The following is a 14,991-nucleotide window of genomic DNA, read 5'->3' on the forward strand; positions in this document are numbered from 1 at the left end:
TTTTAAAAGTTATATCATTGGGGCTGATTTTATTTCCTTCCTTTCAGCAATGCTGATGTTGAATCTAGTCATGATTAGTTCAAAGAGCTTTTATAAATTTTGCAAACCAAATAAACTTACTTAAATATTTTTTCTTAATAAAAAATTTTGTTAAATAATTTAATAAAATATTGATACTTGTTTCTATTTAGCTTTAAGTCCTATTTTAATTGCAAATAAACCATAGTTTACTTAATTAAAAACTGCTGTGGTTTGGTACACTTATCCGCCAATGTTTATGTTGGTTTCATTTACTTTTATAGCCACAGATCTAGGTTTTAGTTATTAACCCTTTGAGCCCGCCAGGCCGGTAAACCGGCTTCAACATTAGGCATATATGTCCGAAAAGCCGGTTTTCCGGCCCGAAGATCTAGCGTCATATTCCTAGCGACCTGTATACCGTCAAATTAAATATAATTAGCGGAAAACTGACTAAAACTGCGCATATGTCTTTTTAGTGCGTGATTATGATTCTAAAAATAGATTTTAGGAAAAGTGAAAGTGTTTACATTTCGTAGCAATGCCGCCGAAACGAAAAGCTGAGCCACAGTCATCGACTTCAGCACATAAATTTGGTGCAAAAGATGAAGCAAAAGACCGAAATATCAACAAAAGAAGTAGAATGACTGCATCAGAGGCAATACAACTACTTATGGATTCTGATGAAGAAGATAATATTCCTGGTCTATATTATGATGATAGTGACGTTGAATTTGAGACTGAACTCAGTGACATTGAAATTGACAGTGACAATGAAACTGTTCAAGTACGATATGATGCACGGGGTGCCAAGGACAAATACTTGCCGAAGCGAAAAAGAAACTGTTTACTGGTGCAAAACATGCAAAGTTTTTCTTTGCATAGGGTCAGGCAGTGATAACTGTTTTGAAAGTTATCACACAAAAGTGGACTTCTGGCGATGAACTAGTATGGCCAGGTATCAATAATAACATAGCAATTACTAAATGTAAATTGGTTTCTTCTATGTTCTATCAAAACAATAATTACGTGTTCGTTTTATATACATTGTTGTGTTCATACATTGTAAACAAAAAAAGAATTTCAGAATCTTTCTGCTTTGATGTTTGATCCTGAGTCTGGATACCAAATTTGGTCTGATTATCTCAAACGGTTCAAAAGTTATAGGCAAAGTTAGAAGCAGATAAGTGAAAATTGGTTTGGCCCTGGGAGTTTAGGAAATGGGAGAAATTATGCCAGGGAGGCAGGGCTCAAAGGGTTAAATTTGTCTTATATTTCTCAGACGAATACTAAATAATAAACAAGCAAGCAACAATTGTGGCCTCAATAAGCACCAAACAAATTTGATTTACATAATTTCATTATTTGACTCACACTGCACATTTTGTAACATAATCACATAACATATTTTTAAAATAGATAACATTTTTAATTGTATGTTTGAAACATTCTTTTTATTTATTTGGTTACAATAACATTTAAAATCGATTTCCTGTGATACTACAGTTTGATAGTGCAAGCTTATCTCTATATTAAAACAAACTTTACCCTTGCATGTTTTGATTTCTTCAACTTTCTATTTTAATCCACTTTTATATCTGATGTCAAGCTTTTTATTTCTTTACAAGTGTAGGATAGCACCGAAAAAGGGCCAATGGTATAAAATGTTTTTTTTTTAGAAAATGTTTTATTGAAATTCAAGTTTTGGCTTTTTGCTGTTGTTAAAGTTAAGCTTAAATAACAAAAGTTCTTCCCACATTTGAGATGTTCTTTCATTATAAAACAAAAAAAAAAAAAACAATTACAGTGACTTAGCCAGTACCTATGTTTTGTTGCCACAGTCACATTAGAACACAAATCACAACTATGTGGATCCTCAGATCCTGAGTGATCCTCCATTAAAAAATTGTTTTCCTTAGCTTAAGAGTTTAAATTATTTAAAATGAACCCACACAACATATTGTAGTATATAATTGTATGTATAATTTGTATGTAGATAGAAGTTGCTTGTCAGCTAACTCATGGTTTTATTTAAACCTGTTTATTAAATTTTTTGTTTTAAGACTAGTTTCAACAAATGAATCCAGTATGTATTTATCTTAAAAACACACATAATATAATGCAAAAAAAACACATGCTTGTAAAAGATATTGTTGGAACTGGAAATATTTTTCTTAGAGTACCTCTGAGAAAGGAGAGTTCAGTTGTGGCTGGGTGCATGTCCCCTTGCTGGATGAGACAGGGACAGTTATACCCAATAGGTCATTTGACCTCACTTTGAATGGTGGAACACCTTATGAAAAAGGGGTTGAGGTCGACCCAAGTATCAGCAGACGAAGTAAGTAACTGGTTTGTTTCACTTTACTCCGAGTATTCAGATATTGCTTTAGTTGATCTGATTTGTTCAATCCAATTTAGTTTATCTGTTTTGTTAAATCCGGTTTAGTTGACCTGTTTTGTTTCAGTGTAGCTTAGCTAAGCTGAACATAATTATTGCGCACATCAGAATGTATTTTATGTTATAATTGTTAATAACTTCAGGAAAGTATGTTTTTTGGATTAGTTCCTGTTAGAAATGTGTACCTTTTTATAAACTTCATATAAGAGAACTTTTCATAATGTTTATTAATTAAGCCATAAAAAGATATTCTGGAGTTTTACTTTAGCAAAGAACAATTTATATTTTGTTTGTATAGCCCCCCTTCTATTTTATTAAGTAATTTTATTTATTTTCTTAAGGAAAAATATTTATGAGTGAAAGATGACATTCCAGACTTTGAAATTTTTTAATCTGTATTTTTCCCCCACAGCCAACAACAGCCGTTTAGTGACATTGATATCTGGCAACAAGCAGCCCAAAATGATTGTAAAAATTACTGCACCCAAACAACAATATAAGGATCTTATGGAGTAAGGCTGGAAATAATAAGTTGTTGTCTTCAGTTAGAGGTATAGATAGGGGAGGGCAGGTGGAGTGGGGCGCCCAAGGGGGCACCAAAAGGGGTAAAAAAAAATAATTAAAAATTAATTTTAAACTGAAGTATTAAGTTATACACAGTCTGAGTTTAAAAAATTAACAGCTACAAGACTTTATACACATGAATTAACTGTTTTCTTCATCAATTGTGTGGCACCAAAATAAAAACTGTTATAGGATAGTGAATGGCTAAAAGCACTACGCACCTTTCCAACAATGGGAAAAGGGGAGGGGTGGCTTTTCACCTGCATGAATAGCATAGCCTATATATAATTGGAAAGGGGGGGGGGGGGGGACTGATAGTATGCACCAGGCAACAGAACAGGTTGCTATTCCTCTGTCTTCTTTGTTTTATCTTCGTTTAGTGTTTTTTTAAACTTAATAGAAACAATGCAACATATTTCAATGTCAACTTGTTTTTAGTATGTGTTACTTAATTTAGAATTAATAGTGTTTGTCAAGTAAAGTTTTTTGAATTGACAGCACGCTGCCAGATACAGTGATGGGGAACACGTCACTTCTTCCCTTCTACTCGTACTACCGTCATTGTTTAGCTGACACACTACTGAGGGACAGGCTGGACTTAGATTCTACAGGTCCAATTTTATTCTGGTCTTCACAATTGTTCTACTTCATGTAACTCTGTAAAGTAAAACAGTAATTTAACTTACAGAGCATAGGAGTTTTTTAAAAAATGTATTTAATAGTCCTTTGATAAGGCACTGGTTCTGATGAAGTTTTTTTTTTCTCGTATCCAGAGCTTATTCACAGCCCTGTTCTTAAAGTTTTTCCCAAGGTGGCTGATATTCCGGACTTGATGAAAGTACTGAGGGTATGTTCAACTTTTGCCACATACACTATATGTTAACACAAACTGATAGGCCTACATACACTGTATGTTAACACAAATTGATTCTTATGAAAGACTCCAACAGGACATAAAAGCATTGAGTTAGGCTTATCTCCTCTCTGTATCATTAGCAGTAGATAAGGGTTAGGGCTAGAGCTATGGTTACGGTAAAATATCTGTTTAAAAACAGTTTATTATGACTAGTCAGCATTTTTTACTGCACAAATATTTTGAAACAAAAGACTACAGTAAATAAACATTCAGATTCATTACAGTATATAAAACAATAATACTTTTAAAAATAAGTAAATAAACAATAACAGATGACTAGTTCAAAGAAACAGACAAGACAATTGTAGCCTTTATGCTGACCTGTGACCAGGGTTGTTAGTACCAGGGGGATAATTTGTTCAGTGGGAATAGCTATAGGGATAATTTGTAGGTATAAATACATGCAGGTTCTAGAATCATGCTCTCTCTTGACTCACAAGTTTAGGGTTTAGCCTCACTCAGCAGAATGGTTAGTTGATCCCAAATAAAGTATAGTAACCTAGCAAGTCTCCAGTTTTGTTTGTAATGACTGTTAGTTTACTGTGGTTGGTTTTGGTGACATTCATAAATACCCTTAGACAGAAATTCATTCAGTAAGCCATTAAGTTACAAACCCAAACCAATTGTAAAACAATACAAACAGGACAGAAGATTTGCCTAGTTGCTGTTGTGTCAGTAAAACAATACAAACAGGACAGAAGATTTGCCTAGTTGCTGTTGCCACTGTAAAATATGTATACACTTTAGATTTGGGTATATAAAAACAACCATCTGTGCAGCTTAATTGTCTTTTTGATGACTTCAGCAATCCAATTATCTGCTTAATTTTTTTCCCAGGTTGCATGGTTTGAAAAGTTGCAGGATGTTAAAAGAACAGAGAAGGTAGGTAATAAATCTGTGCTGTTGTCAAATCAGAACCAATTATAGCAGGTTGGCTCAGCCTTGAGTTCCCTCCCTTAGAGCACTCACTGTTGCACCTGAAGTCTAAATCCAATTGGGGTTGAGATTTTGTATATGGTAGAAATAGCAATGTTAGACTTAGTGTTATTTTAATGCCTTAACAAAACAAAGGTGCCAGAGAAATAGTTACTCTTAAGACAGAACAGTATAGCCAGATAAATGTATATAATCTGACCAGTCAGCTTCACAAAAATAATGCTTTCCCTCTGATCTTCTTAACACTAGCAGAATTTTAAAAGTATTACTGTACTATATATGTGACATATACAAAAATGCAGATGTTCAGTTACATAAGGAAGACTTGTAATGCAAGCTCTTGCACAGGGTCGATGCTGAACGTGGACGAACAATCCAATAAAGAATACAGAACTACGGTGTTATATTTCCATCATTATTATGTATAATACATACAGCTACATTGACAATAGACGGGACATCCTAACATGATGAGAACAAGACTAAGGCTGACTTCTACTATCTTCCTAACAACCAAAACATACTCTCCTATGTCACATCCTTATTTCTTTTATTCAGAATCTTTTATTAATCATTCTACACACATACTCTCAAACCATCAACATCTTTATTGAACACATTCAACTACACTCATACTCTCAAACCTTCAACATCTTTATTAAACCTGTTTAACCACACACATACTCTCGAACTCATTCAATACACTAAAGTCCATTCACAACAAAGACCATATAAAAATATGAAATATTATACATTTTTAAATATGTAGATGAAGTCACTGTTCAGTTCTGCACATGAATAGTATTCTTATTTTTATTTCTTAACAGTTTGGTTCTAGATTTAATTTTTTTTTTTACTTCACCTTTTCACACCCACATAATAAACATGTTTATTGTTTGAAAAAAATCACATTTAATGTTCTTTTACATTTTTTTTCTAGCCAAGATTTGCATTTGGCACAAACCCACTGGTAAATTGAACATGTGTTGTTGTGTACACATCATTATCTCCCTTTTTGTTACTGCCCTTTAAACAATTTCTTTTAGTCACAGTGGCAGAGTTGTAACCCAGAGGCATAGCGACCCTTCCCGGCGCCCGGGGACAAACTTTCGATTTGCACCCCACCCCCTTGAACTTTTCATTTGCATCCCCCGCTCAAACTTTCAATTTGGCACTTCTAAAGTCGGCGCCCAGGGACATTTGTCCCGCCCCCTCCCCCCCCCCCCCCCTCCCTCCCTAGCTACGCCTCTTTTGTAACCTCTTGTATAACTAACAAAGATAAGCTTCTCTACATCATAGCATGGGTATGTGTTTTTGTATTTGTGATGGAATAACAAATTATAATATGTACTCTAGGTCTAGTCTGTAACTGCTTGCTCCAACATAGCTAGTTTGTTATTGCTAGTCTACAAGTCCAGCTTATAAAATCTAGAGATACTGACTTGCTGCTAATGAAAAGGTTAAAGTCTTGACTTCTCTTATGTTAAACTCTACAGAACACATTCGGCAGGCAACAATGCCAAATGTGATTAAACTTCATACAACCAAAAAAGTATTGTGTATAGAGACTTTTTTCTTATACAACTTCACCTTTATAAAACTATCAGTCAACAACACAAAACATTAACAATATTAGCACAATCACTAATCAATTTTCTTTAAATTATTTTCATTTAAATAATCACAATCAATTTTATTTAAATTAATTTACATTTAAATAATGTGCTAGTTTTTACATAAAGACTTACCATGGACTACAGTAACATTGACAAAAAATGGTAAAGACGTGAAATTATTTTTAAATTTATTTTAGTCCTGTTTCAAAAATGGAATGTAAATGTTATTGTCCAAATCAACTTTAATACAGAAAAATAGATAAAACCCTAAAGGAACTTCAATACATGATGCTAAAATCACAACCTTAAAAAACATAATCAAAACAAAATTCCTAGATCACAACTAAAATTGCATGTGATTTATGTATATTCATCATATCATATTTTGGTGTTTTCAAAGTTTTTTCTTCATTTCTACCTATGATGCTAAATATGAGTATTGTCTTTTGATTTTGAAAACTTAATTCTTGCTTCATACATGTTAATATTGTTGTAATGTAAACCTTTTGCTTGAAATGCTTGCAATGATTCTCTTTTTTTGTATTGAAATCTGAATTCTGTTTAAAATTTCCCATTAGATGGTTTTATAGAAATGGTTAACAAACCATGACCTGCTTCATATTTTTCTAGCTAATAATATACCTTTGAATACTGCTACTGAGGGGACTAGGTTTTATTCATACAAGTTTGATAGGTGAAAGGAAGGCAGTGATTAATATATTTTTTTAGTTAATTATTGCTGATAATGTTTCGTGATGTAAACTATTTCAGTAAAAAAGAATTCAAGTGAAGCCATACAAATACAATTGTGTAAAATGGATTAACAAGGTTATAGGAAGACTAGAATTGTAAAAGATGAACTCTAGCATGATGGGGAAAACAAAAAAAGTTTTGAATGATATTTATTCTTGATCATAGCACTTTGCTTTGTTGTAGATAAGCCCAAAAACAAATGTTCATATAGTGCCTGGGGTTGTCAAAACAAGAATTTATGGATAGGTTTCACCCTAAAAGTGAAATTTAAAAAATTTAATGTAGGAGGCTTGTATTTTAGATTACTTAAATACTTTTATTGATATGAATACAAATGAAAATATAGTTCACAATTTTTTATGACCTTTAAATGACCTTCAAAATAGCCTTTGCAACTATATTTATTAACATATTTATGAGCATGATAATGAAAAAAGTATTAATGTTTAAGAACTAAAATTTGCAATCATATTAGTAACATAATACCTCGTTTACACAAATGCAACATGCATACTATACATTTCTAGGTAAAAAAAACTCACACAAAGTTAATGTAATATGAAAATATTTTTCCCTCTGAAAATGCTTACTTTCTGTTAATTTTTTTTTTTACTAGACTATATAGGTTGCAAGTGTAAATGTGATGTAATGATGTGTATTTTGTTACTTTCTTGTTTCTTTATAGAAAGTAATGTAATCTTGCATAAAATCAAAATCGAGATGTTAACGTTTTACACCTCCCTCAGTCAGAAAAACTTAGTTTCGCAATTTTGTCTGTGGGTGTCTGTGTGTCTGTCTGTGAACATAATAACTTGAGTACTATTACAGCTAGGTTGATTAAATTTCATATATAAGTATAATATCAGATTTGTTGTTATGTATCAGTTTTTCATCCGCTGGTGACCGGAAGTGGAACTTATTCTACTTTCAATTTTTCTATAGATAGACGAAATTTCACATATAATAATAAAAGATTTAACTCTCTGTTTTCTATCAAATTTTGAGTAATTTCTGGTAACTAAAAAAAGTATTTAACACTATTTCCGATTTCTTAGCCTATGAATTTACAAAGTAGTAATGGTCCGCACTATTATACACGCATTGTTCGCTGTTCACTATGTGCGCAATTCTTTTTTCTAGAGATTCTATTTTAAAAAGTGCAAGTATGTAAAATTTGATTAAAAATCATATCTATATTCTGAGTTGCCCCCGAAGTGTTATATAAGAATATTCGAGAAAGTTTAGGGGGGTTTTATTTTATTTTTATTTGATTTCCCTGAATAATCAATTTTAAAAAAATTAAAATAGGAAATTATATTTATTAAAGATTAGAACCAAGCTTCACATGATTATAGTACTGAAAAAAATTATTAAAATTGGATAATTAATTAATTAATTAATTAATTGTTTAAAATTAAGCATTATAAATGAGATAAACTAACACAAAACAATGTTTTTTTTTAATATTAATTAAGCCAAACCTCATTAGCATTATAAAATAAAGATTGGTATAAAATGATCATAAAAGGTTCACAAAAGGTTCATTTATTCCTTTAGTTGAATATATTAAAAGCAAACAACGTAGTTTTTATGATAAATTGGGTGATACATGTCTGCAAATTTAGAAACCAAACACCATTGAAGCTGTGGAACTCTCCTTAGAACAAAGACAATTATTGATCCCATTTGTTGTGCTGGCTGTAGAGCTCATTAGTAGTACTCAGCCTCCCATTTGGCCAGATAGCTCCTGCTCTAACTTAAATGAAAATCAATTCAGTTTACCCTGCCATCAATTTCATCCAGTTTTTATAATTTAAACTGCAGCCAGGCTCAGAAATTGCTTTGTCGTTCAAATTTATAAAAATGAAAAGTTTCTAGTCGTGCATTCTTTCATATTTTTTCTTACAATACATACACTAAATTATAAAACTCTTAACTTTGTAACCTTTGAAGAGAATTATTAGCCTAACCATGTTTTGATGAAAAAGTTTTTTAGCATTAAGTATTTTGTTTAGCATCACAAGTTGGAAAAAACATGAATACTCAGGACTTATTAAAGAAGGGGGAACTGTTGTTTTTATCAAAATTTACATGGTAGTTTATTGGTCCATTTTAAGTGCTCATTATCTTGGAGGAAAACATTTAATATTTTATGGAAGTGCCTGAACTAATCATGTGTTTTGTTTTAAAGTATTGTACTTTTAGCTAAATGGAAAGGACTTATCTGGTTTTTACTTCAGCTTCCAAATTATTTGAAACAATTCTAAGCTTCCTAATCATTTTAGCATTAATAGAATTGAATAAAGGAATCTATAATGATTACTTTAAGTGAAATAAAATAAAATGAATAAACAAAATGTACCGTGACTTAACACATTTTTACATAATGATTAATTTGAACAAAAAAATGAACAAGATATTCTGACTTAAAAACAGCAAAAAGAAAAACACTGGATATATATTTCTCTTAGTAAATAGTTATTATTACACTAATGTCAAGCGCTGCTATTTATAAACCCATCAGCTAATAACAGAAAGGCATGCTCTGGTAATCTTAGCATAGAGTGCAAGCATCTACATAATCGTAGTGTGGAAATAACGTGTCTGTTGTGTATTGATGTATTCTTGACATATTATTTCTGCTTGTTGAGTTTTATTGCCAGATTTGATGAAATGCCAGATTTTCCCAGCGCTATCTAGGATGAGGCGGAGTTGTCTTAGAACAAATGTGTTCATTAAATCTCAATCCAGCACATATTGCCAGCACGTTTCTAAAAAAAAAAAAAAAAAAAAAAAAAAAAATATTTCCACATTGAGTGTATTATAGCTTTATGCAACAAACGTGATGTTTTCCTGTTGTTAATTTGAAAGGTATCCATGTTTTATATAACATGCATGCCCTGACTGGCATTTATTTTTAGATCAAACTTTAAAAAATTGACAAAGAATGAGGTCAAATTGCTATGTGTAGGAGAAAGAAAAACGTCTGGAAGGCGTAATTGATCCAAAGACAATTATTTGTAACTGCTTAAAAATACAATTGATTTTTGTTTGATGTAATGATAAGCCTGCAGTCTACATCATGGGGAGTGTGTTGCCTTCTTGCTATTGATCATGGCATGGACAAAAATTGTGATTGATTTGTAAACCAAATTACTCACACTCCTAATGCTGCTAGAGAAAGCTATAAACACCTTACTTTAATTTTAAGTGGTGCGTTTTTTCCACCTGTGTAGTTTGTTACAATTTTAAAATATATATTATCAGTCAGTGAATTCATTTTAAGAAATAATTCTTCCTTGGGGGCGGCCTCTCTATTTTTTTATAGCAGCTTTTTTTTTTTTTTTTTTTTATAGGAATAGTACATATTTAATGGTTTAACAGAGTATGTGTTGTCAGCTTGAATGTGCTTTACTGTAAATGATGACACAATACCACCATCACTCTAGCTATAAATAATAAAGTACATGGCTAGTGGTATAGAGAATTATTTTTTTTGTTATTAAATCAGGGAGCTTATTTAAAGGGGAGAAATCTAAATGGGTAAAGATATTGTTAAAAGGAAGTAACTTGTCTGACTGAGAAATAATGTGGGGAGGGGGGGGGGGGGGCGGCTATTAACGGCATGTTTAATGGATGAATGGCTGTTTCCCCAGAGAGACGAGGAGTACATGAAAGATTTATTCAAGCAAGTTGTCCTGGAAACTGTTTACCCTTTGTCCCACCTAGCCTTGATACCAGAGTACATCATGGGGGATACAGACAACAACTTGGTATGTGCTCGTCACTTCTCACTCTGTGTGTACATCATGGCTTATCTGTGTACAGGATGGCTTTTTTCTGTGTTTGTATATGATGTCTTTATTGTGTGTGTACATGATGGCTTTTCTGTGTGTGCACATGATGGCTTTTCTGTGTGTGCACATGATGACTTTTCTGTGTGTGCACATGATGACTTTTCTGTGTGTATACAGGATGGCTTTTCTGTGTGTGTACATGATGTCTTTTCTGTGTGTGTACATGATGTCTTTTCTGTGTGTGTACATGATGTCTTTTCTGTGTGTGTACATGATGTCTTTTCTGTGTGTGTACATGATGTCTTTTCTGTGTGTGCACATGATGACTTTAATGTGTTCTTGTATGTTTGATGTGTATTATATATGTCCTGTGGTTGTTCTTTGTTTGGTGTGCACATGTTATGTTCTGTGTGTGCACAAATTAAAAACTGTTTACGTGTCATTTCTGTGTGTATGTTGTGAAATATGTGTGTCTGCTCTAGTCAAATCTAGATGATTTGTTTTTTTATGTGTGTTGTTTATTTTTGGGATGTTGATTTCCATATGGTCTTGTAAAACATTATGGGGAACTTGTGTTTGGTATATAGGGTTTTTTCATCTTTTTAATGTTTTACCCAATTGAGATTTCGCCAAATTTTGACGTTATATAATCTTCCAGAGCTAGAAAAACTTAGTTTTTCAATCCCGTTGGTCTGTCTATGTGTATGTAAACACGATAACTTGAGTACCATTTCAGTTAGGTTGACGAAATTTCATCTAAAAGTATTATATTAAATATGTAGTTTTCTTTTAAAATTTGAGCGATTTCCGATAACTGTTAGTGATAATTACTCCACTTCTGGTTTCTCAAACGTCTATAACTTGAGTACCTATAAAGTTTAGTAGACAAAATGTCAAATATAAGATTGTATGTGAGGGTTCTATCAAATTTTGAACCAATTCTGATAACCAAAAGTGGTACATTACTCTATTTCTGTGGGAACATAATAACTTGGGTATTGTTTCAGTTAGGTAGTTGAATTTGTGTATGTAAGATATTACAGTTGGATCACTCACAAATTTTGAGTGACTTTTCATTTAGATGAGCACATTTTTATACATAGCTTTAAGATCTTATTATCTTGATTCTATCAATTTTGAGCTATTTCAGTCAACCGTAAGTCGTAATGTACAGCATTTCCGATTTCTCATAAAAAATTACATGTACTGGTGCACAATTCTTTTTGCTACTCGATTTTATTCTATTTAAAAAATTTAAGTAATAAAAAAAAAAAAATTTCTATTTTTTAACTACTGCACTAAGAGTGTCATATCTCTTATTGTTATATAAGAATAAATGAGAAAGGTGAGGGGAGATATCTTCCGTTTTTTAAGTCTGTCTAAATGTGTTAGAATCCATGGTTAATGTGTACCTTTATGTGGACATAAAAAATGTTTTTTTTTTAGCTCCGACAGGAACAAGTGGCCAGATTTTGTGAGATGAAGAAAGCTGGTAGAAATGCCTTGGCAGCACTCTTGTCAGAAGATCTGGACTACAAGCCTTTTGAAATAGATGAGGCAGCTTTTAATATCATTGGTCCTTATTGTGTGACCAAGTCACTAGTGGTGAGTACTGCTAGCATTTTAGCAAATTTTATTTGATCCCCATTTATTCCATTCTTTTTTTTTTTTTTCATTGATTTTGTATTTGTTCTTTTTTTTTTTTTTTTTTTGCACAATAAAAAAAAAAACTTTAAAAATAAAAACCTTAAAAAAAACCTTTACAAGAAAATGTATATAATAAAAAAAAATTGTTTTACTTAATAAACTGTATTTATTGAACGAATATTTTCCCTAACAAAAATCCCAAGTTGTAAAATATATACAAGTTTTATAATATTTTCTTATTGTTGCAAAATAACAGTTATCAATGTTTGTCATGCTTGTTAATTTGTTTTTGTTTTGATGTTTCTAGACCGCAGAGGGTTAAAGAAGCCTGATTATGAGAGGTACCTTCAAGAAAAGAATTCCAGGGTTGTATTTAAAAGATTGCTCACACAAATATTAATTGAAACAGTTAAGTTTGTATAAAACATTAAGTTTTTATTAAGCAGCAAAAATTATACTATGTATTTATTTAAAAAAAAAAACACAAAAAGTCTAGTGTGTAGCCAGGTGAGAAATAGAATACCAATGGCAACACAGGTCCCTCTCTCTGTCTTGTGTTGACATTGTTTAAAGCTTGGGGATTATTTTCTCACTATTGTTGTGTCTGCTTTAATTAGCCACTAGCAGCCAGAGGGCTGAACAATACCTACTGTTTATAGCTGAGCTTGTTTGTTTTAGAGATTAATGGCTTGTGTAGTAATCTTTTATAACACTACCAGGGTCAATAACTCCGTCCAAGAAAGTTTTTTTATTTATTTGTCCATTTAGTATAGTCAACTATTTTAATTCATTCCCATATACACTTTATATTATTCATCTAGTTTATTAAATCTATTTAAATCTATTAAAATTTAATGTATTATCACAAGGCTGTTGGTTATTGATATGATTGTTAAATTATTTTGACCAAGCCTTTAATTTACTTATAGAAGAAATAAATATTTTTTTACAAAACTCTTGTCTTAAAATTAATCTAATAATTATCTGTGAATGTTTATCTGGCTTGAATAAATCTAGAATTAACTGTGAATATCTATCTGGCTTAAATTCATCCAAAATTATCTGAATGTTTATTTGGCTTAAATTCTCATGTTAAACCTGGCCAATCACTGCTACATAAAAACTATGCTGAGAAATTTAAACTGAACCATTGGTGGCAGGTTGTAGCCCCTAAGACAGTGAAGCTAACATCCAGTTTAAAAAAACATTGTAATATCTACTGTTATATTTCATTTACTATTTTATGTTGGAAAGTTTTCTAAGTAGGGCTATTTTTAAAAGTTTAGTCAGCCTAGAAATTGAGGGAGTGTTTTAAGAAAAAAAAAATCACAACCTTCATAGAAACAAAACAACCACTTGATCACAGTGTAGGAAAATAAAAATAGAATTGGCTGTTTGTTACCGTAAGGAAAAACAGTGTTATTTAGAAAAAAATAATACTTATTCAACTACTATTTAACAATTATTCTATAAATTCTTGTTTTTGTGAAATTTCTGCAGTGGGACAGAGATGTAATACATTTAAATAATTCCTGGATGAATGTAAGGTCCCACTGCAGAATAAAAAAGCATTAGTGTCAGTATAGTTGAGTGGCCATTACATGGGATGACGATGAATCAAGCAGGATGCTTATTGATTTGTGGTAATGATGTAATCTGACATTAGTCTGATTGAGTGGCCAAAGAAGGGGGGGGGGTAGTGCCAGTTAGATGTGGTCCGTGAAATCTTTTCGAATAATTATGATACCTGGGTCTGTTCTGTGAGGTCATGCTACCTGGGTCTGTTCTGTGAGGTCATGCTACCTGGGTCTGTTCTGTGAGGTCATGCTACCTAGGTCTGTTATGTGAGGTCATGCTACCTGGGTCTGTTCTGTGAGGTCATGCTACCTGGGTCTGTTCTGTGAGGTCATGCTACCTAGGTCTGTTATGTGAGGTCATGCTACCTGGGTCTGTTCTGTGAGGTCATGCTACCTGGGTCTGTTCTGTGAGGTCATGCTACCTAGGTCTGTTATGTGAGGTCATGCTACCTGGGTCTGTTCTGTGAGGTCATGCTACCTGGGTCTGTTCTGTGAGGTCATGCTACCTAGGTCTGTTCTGTAAGGTCATGCTACCTAGATCTGTGAGGTCATGCTACCTAGGTCTGTTCTGTGAGGTCATGCTACCTGTGTCTGTTCTGTGAGGTCATGCTACCTGGGTCTGTTCTGTGAGGTCATGCTACCTGGGTCTGTTCTGTGAGGTCATGCTACCTGGGTCTGTTATGTGAGGTCATGTTACCTGGGTCTGTTCTGTGAGGTCATGCTACCTGGGTCTGTTCTGTGAGGTCATGCTACCTGGGTCTGTGAGGTC

The 14,991-nt window shown here is 32.6% G+C and overlaps 1 protein-coding gene across 7 annotated transcripts in view; it reads left to right on the forward strand.

Moving 5' to 3' along the window:
* Positions 1-13,559, forward strand: part of LOC131952642 (nephrocystin-1) — a 28,874-nt gene extending 15,315 nt beyond the window's left edge. For 2 of the 7 annotated variants that reach the window (XM_059315389.1, XM_059315390.1), the window contains exons 22-31: positions 1,652-1,675; positions 2,197-2,356; positions 2,829-2,928; positions 3,479-3,591; positions 3,754-3,827; positions 4,734-4,778; positions 5,773-5,802; positions 10,858-10,974; positions 12,445-12,603; positions 12,953-13,558. In XM_059315389.1, the coding sequence (XP_059171372.1) occupies positions 1,652-1,675; positions 2,197-2,356; positions 2,829-2,928; positions 3,479-3,591; positions 3,754-3,827; positions 4,734-4,778; positions 5,773-5,802; positions 10,858-10,974; positions 12,445-12,603; positions 12,953-12,967 (837 nt within the window). In that variant the 3' untranslated portion in view covers positions 12,968-13,558. Of the gene's footprint in view, positions 1-1,651; positions 1,676-2,196; positions 2,357-2,828; positions 2,929-3,478; positions 3,592-3,753; positions 3,828-4,733; positions 4,779-5,772; positions 5,803-10,857; positions 10,975-12,444; positions 12,604-12,952 lie in introns of all 7 variants that reach the window. The other 5 variants (XM_059315391.1, XM_059315392.1, XM_059315394.1 and 2 more) reach the window with 4 other exon arrangements.
* Positions 13,560-14,991: the final 1,432 nt, after the last annotated feature.

This window comes from Physella acuta, unplaced genomic scaffold (assembly GCF_028476545.2).
Source record: "Physella acuta isolate Inbredline_101_S28 unplaced genomic scaffold, ASM2847654v3 ptg000883l, whole genome shotgun sequence".
Lineage (NCBI taxonomy): Eukaryota > Metazoa > Mollusca > Gastropoda > Physidae > Physella > Physella acuta.